The 10,442-nt window shown below is 56.1% G+C and overlaps 1 protein-coding gene across 1 annotated transcript in view; it reads left to right on the top strand.

The window, feature by feature from the left end:
* The first annotated feature begins 5,062 nt into the window (after positions 1 to 5,062).
* The window catches only part of PRDM6 (PR/SET domain 6), a 68,428-nt gene continuing 63,048 nt past the window's right edge, over positions 5,063 to 10,442 (top strand). The window contains exon 1 of the mRNA XM_072360282.1: positions 5,063 to 5,579. Coding sequence (XP_072216383.1) covers positions 5,063 to 5,579 — 517 coding nt within the window. The remainder of the gene's footprint in view (positions 5,580 to 10,442) is intronic.

Here is a 10,442-nt window from a genome sequence, read left to right as displayed (position 1 = left end):
TCCCAGCACACAGCTAATACTCAGTGATATCAGAACGCTCATCTTCCAGACTTTGGCTAAGCTGGAAACTAAGAAAGAAAGGCTGTCAGTGGGTAGGCCGAGAAAATCTTCCAGAAAGCTGTATGTTGTGAAAAAGTGGTAAAGTGGGGAAAACAAGTGCTAGGTTTTCCTATTAAAAAACGCAGAGTCGTGGTGATGATGCTCAGACAAAGCCAGAAACAGAACACTGCCACTTATTCCTGTGTATATTTCCATTTATTTTTGCAAACCTTATGGTGAAAATATAGCATTCTCATGGCAATGCCAACCATCACAGTGCTGCTACACTTAAGCTTTCCCCGGGCCTTATCACTCTCATGTCACACACAGACAATCGTCTTGAATGGATTCTGTACTTATGAGAACTATTTTTAGATAAGATACAGGAAAACTTTGTTTTGCTGTTTGGGGCAGCTGCTCAGAGCTGCTCCAGCAGTGGGAATGTTGAATCCCTTTGCTATGGAAAGCTTTGCACAAGACACCGTATGAAAGCCTGAATTTTGGAGTGCTCCCTTATACCATTTCTGAAGCTGCAGTCAATAAAATACGTAAATGAACAAGCACACAGCAACATGGGAATAAAATTAATAATAATAATAATAGGAATTAAAAATAATAATAAACAGCAACACAAAACCACCACAAAATCCACGCTTAAAGATCTCAGTGCTCAGTCTGGTAAGCTTATTATTCAGAGAATGGGTTTTAAGTTACATAATTCTCATTGGCAAAGCTACCGTTTGGTTTAGTTGGGTTTAGTTCTTTGGTTTTTATAGTCGAATGGCGTCACATTTTATCTCTGGTTAAGAACAACTGTGTTTGATTGGTGATCTTAACTCTTACCTAACAAGGCATTTTCAGATAGGCTGTGCATGCAAGGAGGCACGGTGCAAACCCGAATTTGGCATGTGCTCCAACTTGGGGTATTTTTACTTGGTCTTTGCATAAGAGTGATCTCTTCTCTCACACCATCTGGGGGAGTCCGCTGTGATGATGGCCACGAATATCTGAATCCACCCGTGCGGGGGGCTTTGCTGGCTCAGCGGATCGGTAACAGACTACAGAGCGCTTCACATCAAAGGTCACCGGTTCATATCCGTGTCAGGTCAATAGAGGCAGAAAGTCATTACGTGTCCGGCTGGCATCTGCTCGGCGGCCGTAGCCAAACCATTCCGCATCTCGGAGCGATTCCGCACGGACAGGTGCTTCCTGTTCCCGCTGCCCAGCTCCGAAGGGACCCGGACCCCCCACCCGCCCCCCTCCCGCTGCCCCACCTTCCCCTCCCCGCCCGGCCCGAAGCCACGCGCGCCCCCTGGGTCCCCTCCCGGCGGCTGCAGGCCGGGACCCCTCGCTGCCGGCATCAGCCGCTGCGCTGCCCCGGCGGCCGCGCTCACATGCGCAGCAACGCGACCGCGCGTCGCCTTCCTCCGTCCCTCCTCCTCCTCCTCCTCCTCCTCCTCTCTTCGAGGGAAACTGCGTGCGAGCGGAGGGAGGAAGGGCAGCGCGAATCCCCGCGAATCCCATCTGAATAAACGTCTGTATTAATGAATTATTAACTCGGCCGCTCGTGACCTTAAAGCTGCAATGAGGAGACGCCTAGGGCAAGAAGGAAAGCTGCTGCATCCTTTATCGGACTCCTGTCAGAGGGAACCGACCATTCGTCTTCCCCGGATCGGGAGAATTAATTAATACGAAAGGCAAACTTTTTAATTCTGTGTCAAACGAAATCAGATGGGGTGTCCCCGACTCCGTCCCTCCGCAAAGGGGTTCATCTCCCTTTTCTGCGACCACCCCAACGTAAAACCTTCGGGTTTCCGAAGAGACGGGCATCCTTCCTAGGGGATATTAAAAAAAAAAAAAAAAAAAAAAAAAAAAAAAAAAAAAAAGGGGGGGGGGGGGAATAAATCCCCGGGAAAATGATGAATTTGGGCAGTTAATTTATCGATCTTGGCTGCTCTTCCCGCTTGTTTTATTTTAGAGGTCATTAATCAATGAAGAAAAACACCACCGTGTTCCCCCTCTGCATTTAATACACTTACCCTCCTTATTTATTTCTTTTGAACAAATTCCTTGCAAATATTCACCGATCGATCCACAGGCGATGGATTTTTATAAAGGTTTGATCGCTTTCTAAACGGTCTGTGTGATTTGTTTCGGCGCTCGTCCTCTGAATAATGGAAAAGACGGAAAGAAGGGGAAGGACAACTCAAAATCTCCTTTCCGCCTTCCTGCCTTCCTTCCTTTTTTCCTCCCTTCCTTCCTTTCTTCTGCCCTTTTTTCTTTACACAAGAAGGCATATTCAGAATGGGGATTAATAATACGCCCACGACGTAACAAACAGGCCTCAGTTCCACCTCGGGGCTGGCACCGAGAGCGCTCGGAGCCGCCGGCCCGAGAAGCGCGGCCAGAGGTCGAGGCTGTGCCGAACCGCCGGGCCGTGCCGCACAACCGCTGCGTCTCAGCGGAGGGGCATTACGGGCCCGTTTACAGCCGCCCTCCTCTTTTCCCAGCGCGCATCAAGCGGCTCCAGCTCCTCGAGGAAAAGCCGAGCAGCGTTCGTGCTCCGGGCTCTGCGTTTTGCTCCGCCAACTCGATCACACGGCGCGTTGCACGAGGAAACACCGCGCAGCGCAGGAGTGAAGTCCTCCCAGTATGAGCCCGAGCGGAATATTCCTGTTAACAGCCCAAGGCAAATGCAGATATTGACAATGTACTTAAGCCCATTAGCTAGGAGCTTTTCCCCACTTCATCACGTTCACGTAGCGTGAAACGAATTTGTAGGGGCTGCTGCCACTAAAAACAACTCACTGTTTTAAAAAGACGCCTGGTAATGAAAAGGGCGGTAATGAGGAGATGCACATAAAAAATAAACAAATAAGTCATATAGAAATAAAAATGGTGTGTGGGGATGGGGGAGGGGGGGAGGAACTATAAAAAAACAACAAAACGGAATAAAATTGTTACCGGTCGGAAGGTGGCCGAGAAGGAGGCACTGCGATAACGCGGTGCCAATGGAGCAAAGCAGCAGCCGGTGCCCGCAGCCGCGTTCCCCCCGCGGATGGACGCACCTCGCAGCGCACGGCGCGGCTCCCAGCCCTCCCGCAGCAACACCGCCGAGAGACACAACTTCACCAAGTGCTCTGATGGAGCGAGACGGATGGAAATTCATCGTATCTTAAGCTCTAGGGTTGATCAAAGACATTAAGAGCGCTTTATAGCCAACTTCGTAAGCCACAAGAATCAGATTTTTTTTTTCGTACTTGTGTTTGCCTTTAACTTAGGTGTTATCAATCTATACAGAAGATGACGGATGACCTTGTCAAAATGACGCCAGTCTAAACATTTTTTGCCCCAGCCCTGTTCAAATTTGTGTTAAAATGCCTTGCCTTAGACACAGACAAAATCTAAACAGCAGAAGCTTTCCCAGGCTCTGCGAGAAGCAAGGGTGGGAAAGAAACAAACTGGAAACAGGGTGGGGAATGGCGAAAGGAGCGTGGGCGCACGCTGTACCGGTGAGCGAGTGGCGCGGCACCTGGCAGCGGGGGCTGCTGTTCCAACCAGAGAGACGTTCGGGTGATAAAAGCACCTGGTCTGTTTGGTCTTTGGTGTGTCGGATGCTGTGTGCGTGTGATACACCTCAGACAAATGAGGTTTCTCCCTTAGTTTTGTTGTACGAGGTAGGGGGAGAAAAAAGGACCTGTGGTATTCTCCCTGATAGGCGAACTCAACCGTGAGCAAAGGAGTCGGAAATCACCACTTTTTAACGAAAGAGGAGTGAAAAATAAGTTAGCGAAGTTTGCTGCCATAGGTTGCATCTCCACCAGCACACTCCTTGGCTGGTGCTAAAATCGACAGAGAGAGAGAAGGCGATTTGCTGGTGCCCGAAAGGACGGGGTTTCGCGGGGGAGAGGAACTCGGCAGCGATGAGCTCCATCTCTGCTGGAAGCCCCTGGGACAGGTCCTAGGTGACCGCGGGCTGGCAGAGGCGATCCCAGGAGGCGTACGCGGCGCAGCCGGCAGGGCGGCACCGGAGCAGCGGAATGGGCTGGGAAGGGCCGTAACCCCCCACCCCGAGGAGAGCGGGGCCGCCTCACCCCAGCCCGGCCCGGCGCCGGGCAGCGAGCGGCTGCGGGGCCGCCGGTCGCGGATCCTCCTGCGGTGCTGCGCGCCCGTAGCCGGGGAGGACGGCAGGAGGGAGGAGGGACTGGGGGAGGGAAGGTAGAAGGGGACACCTTTAAAAGTTGAGCAAGGAACAAAGTGGGGGATGTTGCCAGAAAAAAGGGCTCTGCGCTCAGGCTCACTGGTAACTTCCCTCTCCCTCCCCTCCCTCTCGTACACACCACACACGCTTGTATTTTGCGCTGTCGTAAAACCCACGTGTCTAGCCCGGAGTCTGCCAGAGAGGAGCGAGGAGCCCGGCCGTGACTACCATGCGCAGCCACGGCAGAGGGAGCCTGGTGGCTCGCGTTTAGCCGGCACCCGGAGGGGACATCCCGCTTCCCGTTAACAAAGACCCAGACAAGCCCTTTCCTCAGCCCTCCGCCGGCCCGAAGGTTCCCGGGACCGCGCACCCTCCCGCACGCCGACCGCGCAGCTCCTGCGTGCCCCGCTCAGGTAAGGGAGCTCCGGGCCGGGGGCGGCTCCCCGGTGTGCTGGGAGCTCTGTGCCCGTCTGCTGGGGAACAGACTCTTGCGCGTCTGCGTGGGGCTAAAGTTTCCTCCGTCTCCCTGCTGCGAACTTTGAGAGCCGTTTGCTGCCGCGCGGAGAGGGGAAGAGATAAGGCAAGACGCCGCGTGCGCGGCTGCCGCTGGCACAGGAGCTCCGGGGCGGCTCCGGCTCCCCGGCCGCTGCCCCCCGCCCAGGCTTCGCCGCTTCGCTCCGCGCGTCCCCCCCGCCGGCCCCGCGGGGGAGCGTGGCAGAGGCGCTCCCGCAGCCTAGCGCGGGGAGCTCATGCGTGGGCCGGGGCGGGGCGGGGGGTCTCACGTCTGCTCTCCGCTTCTTCCCCGCTCCTTCAGGCAGCGCGATGCTGAAGCCCGGCGACCCCGGCGGCTCCGCGTTCCTGAAGGTGGATCCTGCCTATCTGCAGCACTGGCAGCAGCTCTTCCCGCAGAGCGGCCAGCTCAAGAGCAGCGGGGCCCTCGCCCAGCTCCAGCCGCCCGAGAGAGCCGAGCCCCCGGCTGACAGCCTCCGCCAGCGCCCGGCCTCGCTCTCCTCTGCCTCCTCGTCCTCGTCCACTCCGTCTTCCTCATCGACCTCGTCCTGCGTCGCCGCGGCGGCCGCGTCCCTGGCCGGCCTGACCGCGCTGCCGGTCACCCAGCTGCCGGTCTTCGCCCCGCTGCAGAGCTCCGAGCCCACGGCCGGGGGAGCGCCCGCTCCCTTACAGGGCAAGGACTTGTGCGGGGCCGTCGGCGGCAGCAAATGCGGCGAGCGCTCTTCCGCCCGCTTTCGCTGCTCGGCCGAGGAGCTGGACTACTACCTGTACGGGCAGCAGCGCATGGAGATCATCCCCCTCAACCAGCACACCAGCGACCCCAACAACCGTACGTACCGGCTCCCCCCCCCCCTCCCTTCGCGCTTCCCGGCGCCCCGTCGCCGCCGTTCCCCGCCGCGGGCCGGCACTCCGCCCGCACTGCGCTCCCGAGGGAGCACCCCCGCCTGCCGCCTCTTCCCGGCGCCGGGTGAGCGTCGGTGGCCGCGCTGTCGGGATGAGGTGCTGCAGCCCCGGGGGGACCACCTTCGTGGCGGAGGGCCGGCTCCTTCTTCGGCAGGCAGGCTGCGTCAGAAGGACTCTCGCGCGGTCGGTTTCTCTAGCAGGGCTGCTAGGGACGTAGTTCCACAAACGGAGGAGTTTGCCATTCACCCGGCGCTTACTCGCCTTGTTTGTACCACTCGGCTCCTGCCCGGAGAGCCTGGGCCTCGAAACATCCCCTGAAATCAATTCCTGCTCCGAGCTGGGCAGGACAAAAGTTGCAGCTTCAGTCAGATGGAGCAGGGCAAAGTTTCCCTCCCTCTTATCTCGGAGTATCATTTTCCTTTCAGTCCTCGTTAACACCTCGCTAGTTTTAGTTTTCATGCTCGCTGTAAAGCAGGACGCCGTCACTGAGTATGGAAAGCGGCTTTCCTGGAGGAGAAAACGTCGTCTGCCCGAGTGTTAGAACTCGCTGAGCGCTTGGTGGCTAGGAAATCTTTAATCCCTTTGCTAATTACAGCTGGTTGTTTCGATTTTGGTTTTGTTTGCCTGCTTTTCGAGGCCGCGTGTTCGTTTTGTTTTGCTTTTGGAAGGGTGGGGACACCCCAGTTCTTAAACATCGGCATCTACTGCAGGTTCGGGACTTTTGAAGTTGATTTTGCTCATCCCTTGTTGCTTTCTCTGCCCGTCCTCCGAGACAGAGGAAATTCGTGGGCTGAAAATAACCGATGAACTTTATTAATTCACCGAATGCAATGCTTACCTTCGCGAGCACGCGGGTTATCCTGTTCAAGCACTGGTCCACGGCCTCGCCCTGTAGACCTTCATTAAATTGCATCAACCTCCCTCTCTTATCCGGTGTTTCCTAAAATTCTTTATTTCTGCCATCCCTGTTCCCTGAAATGTCTGTTTAAGGGTGGCTGCCGAGCAGACAAGGAGCACTCGGATCCCAGCAGAACGCGTATTCGTTTCATTTCAGTTCGGATGCGGAGTTTGTTCTGAAAGTTTCCGTGGAGCTCGGTCGTGTGCTATGTACCCCGCGTGGGTGCTGGCGTGGTCCTAATCGTGGTGCGTAAGCCTTGAAGAGCAGAAGGAAAGTTGGTGCAGAGTCTGTTTGGTGGGCACTCCTGTTCCCTCCTAGCACTGCAAATCTTCACACTTTGGGCACCAACTTTGTTTTAAGCGATTTCTTTGTGCTGAGTGTTACCCTGTAGCGAAATGTATTTGTGTATTTTCTGTTGTGGGGTGCCTACAACGTGATCTCATAAATTATATGCACTTAATGCAATCTGAAATCCACTTTCTAGTCGCCAGCTGAATTTTTGAGACAATTAGAGTTTCACTTCCACGGGCAGCTCTGTAAATCTGTAAGATAAAGGCTTTTAAAAAGAGAAAGGAAGATAAAAAGGGATTTGGAGGGAGCGTTTTTAGGGAATGATCGGAATAACAACGTGCTGCAGAACCGGCGGCGATGTCTGCACCGTTTCTCCCCCAGTCGCGATACTGAAGGTGGCTTCCAGGGCAAGGCGGCACCGGGAGTTGCCGGGCGGAACTCTCCCTTCTCTGCCGAGGGATCCAAACCTCTCGCCGCCGGACTGGCTCGCTGGGCAGCTTTCATTCTAACACCGGTTCGACCGTCTTTGCGCAAAGCTTTCGGCGTGAGCGGTACAACCTTGTGAGGCCAGGTGTGCTCGCTTCGAGCACACGCGTTCTTAAAAATCAAGAGAAAGCAACTTGAGAGTGAAGAAGGAGTGAGGGAATCTCGCGGTGCCACTCGCTCGCACGCACACGCTCGTGGAAAAGGCAGAGCTGCTCGGCGCCGGCCCTGATGCGGGTCCCCGGGTGTTGGTGGCACGAGGAGCGGACGTGGCTCTGCCCCAGGGCGCACCCCGCTCCGGTGGTGCCGCTCGGAGGGAAGAGCGGTCTGCGCTGCAGGGGAGATCAGGAACGATCGGCCTCCGCCCGAGCTCTCCTCGCTGTCCGCTCTCGGCGCTCCGCGGCCGGCGGGAACGGGGTCACCCGCGACCCCGACCCTCTCCCCAGCGGCAGGGCCCCCACCGCGGGCTGCCCCTCTGCCGCTCATCCCAGCGGCCGCGGCGAGATGCTGCCAGCGAGCGCCCCGAGCCCCCGTCTCTGCCAGACGCCCAACTCCGGGCATCCCCTTTCCCCTCTTGTGACCCCCCTCCCCGCTCCGCACAGGGGAACCTCCCCCGCCCCGTCCCCGCCGGCTGCGGACATACAGCCCCGCCGCGGTACCCGCGGGCACGGAGCGGAGCGGGGGGCGAGGCCGACCGGGGAGCTGCGGGAGAATCGTCAGCGTGGAAATGCGTTCAATTGAACGCGTGTTTAAGGAACTAACACAGCGCCGGTGAGGGCCCTGCAGCCTTGCCTCGTAGGGAGCCTTGTTAAAAGCCCGATAACGCTGCGGGAGGACGGGGATCGCTTTTCTCCGAGCTCCAAGTTCGGAAAGACGTTTCCCGACGGTGCGGGGGACCGACCCACGGGGGTGGGGGTGCCGGGCTGCCGGCAGAGGACAGGCGGCCGTTGCGGGACTGCTGCCCACCAGCGTGCTGCGGTAGTGAACGGCTGATGCACGGGCATCAGCCGCGTCAGCGGTCTCGTTCCGTATCGAGGTGTACGGAGAAGCCGCTCGGCGCCAGGGCTGTTCGAATGTTTTCTCCAGGCTGCTGGTAACCTGTATGATTTAGCTGTTTTACATCATTAGTTACCCAGCACCCTTAAATATAGCAGATAGCCATATATTAGATTGAGGTTAGGGAAGGTGGTGACTGTTTATTTAGGGTGATAAAATGGTCCATCAGCAGTAATCTCCATCGATATGTGCCACCAGGAGATGAAGGATGAGGGGACAAGCCACAATTAATTGCCCTATAGTTTTGTAGGAGAGAGTGGAGCTGGTGCGGACTGAACTTCGATCTCCTCTCCCAGAACCTATTCATCATCTCTACATTGTATATGGGGGTCTCTCAGGGGCAGGGGGTGGCAAGGTTTATCTACACACAATATTCTCCTACCCTCCTTATACCTGACACGGAAATTTAATTCATTCAAACGTTCAATCGAAGGCAGAGAAAAACAAGCCCTCCTCCCCAGCCAGCCCCCCACCCGCCTCTCCAAAGGCAGAACAACCCCAGACCCGCTCCGCCGACTCCCCCGACCCACAACCCCGCGGCGGAGCTCGGGCCGAGCTGCGGTTCCGCTTCGGAGCGGCAGCGCGGTGGCCGCGCCGTGTGGCCGGGACGTGGCAGCCCTCGGGAGGGAGAACCGTCCCGGGAGGGCGCTTCGCTGGTCTGGCTCGGGGCGGCAGAGGGGACAGGCGGGGGAGCCGGCGGGGGGTCGAGGCGTCGCCGCGGCGGAGCCGTTCGGGGCTCGCCGGAGAGTGAACCGCTACCCTGAGGCTGCAGGACCCTCTCGTAGCCCGTGCAAGCAACTACCGAGAAAGGGATCCGAAAGGGACGGGATGTCTGCGTTGGGTACCCCGAAAGGAAGGGCGAAGACTCGGCTCTCGTGAGGCAGGCTCAGAACATGTGCGAAACCGCGATTAATTTCTCATTGCAACAGTAAAAAGAGGTTACTGTCAGCGCGTAGTGAGGAAACTGAGGCACAGAGGGGCGTGATCTGCAGGGACCCTCAGGAGATGGGGGGTCCGGCCTCGCCCAGCCACCTCCTCCCCGCTGGGTACCTGGGCCCGGCCAAGGACGCAGCGCTGGCGGCGGTGATTTATGCTCATGAGGAGCGGCATGGTGTGAAATGATGGCCACTTGCACTGGATACCTGTGTGCTTGCAGTGAGTTATGAAGCAGGGGGTCAGAGGCCGTTCTTCTTTAAATACCAGCAAACTGCAGGTATCCAGTGTAACTGCACCTTTGAAGCGGATTATTGCCGAGACAAAAATGTATTTCTTCCATTTATTGTTACAGCTGGTTTGCTGGTTTAAGCGCTGTGTTGGGCTCTATCTTGTTCTGACAAAAGCTTTCTCCTTTCAGATTTCCTTTAGGGTATGTTCTAGCAGTGCTGTTTAGGTACAGGAATGTTTAGAATTGTATTTTGGGGGGCAACAGTTTGTGCTTTCCCTTTTGCTTAGCTCCAGCACTTGTGTAAGTGTACTCACAGAGTTATGGTGCTGGCATTACGCTGTGCTCATTTTTATGGAGCCAAATAAATGATAACATACTGCACTGCTCTACCCAGAAGAGCCATACCAAACAGCTCCACTAGGAAATCTTTTTCTTTCTTTTTTCTTCTTTTTCTTTTTCTTTTTCTTTTTTCTTTTTCCTTCCTTCCTTCCTTCTTCCTTGCCTTAATCCTCATATCTATAGGCCACGAAGCTATACAGTGAGGAACTGATCTCCTTCCATACAGCCTGGCTGCACTCAGGCCTGCAGTACTGCATTTCCAGTGACCTTTTATCAGGAGACACCCTGCTCTGACGGCAGCCCTCCTCACTTTTTCCATTTGCAGCAGATCCCTCAGTTTTCTCCCATTTCTTACTTTGTTTCTTGATCTGAACCTCGAACGTGTATCTCCGTTAGCCAGCAGAGTGCGGCCCTCAGACAAGGCCTGTGCTCACACTGCACTGTGTGCTACTCCGATGCAGAGCTCACACGTGTTCCACCAATCCCCACCACATCCTTCCAGGTGAGCTTCATACTCCCGTGGATCTTGCCCTCCAGTTTGCAGACTCTTGCAGGGG

This window comes from Excalfactoria chinensis, chromosome Z (assembly GCF_039878825.1).
Source record: "Excalfactoria chinensis isolate bCotChi1 chromosome Z, bCotChi1.hap2, whole genome shotgun sequence".
Lineage (NCBI taxonomy): Eukaryota > Metazoa > Chordata > Aves > Galliformes > Phasianidae > Excalfactoria > Excalfactoria chinensis.
This window is presented reverse-complemented; position numbering and strand designations above follow the sequence as displayed.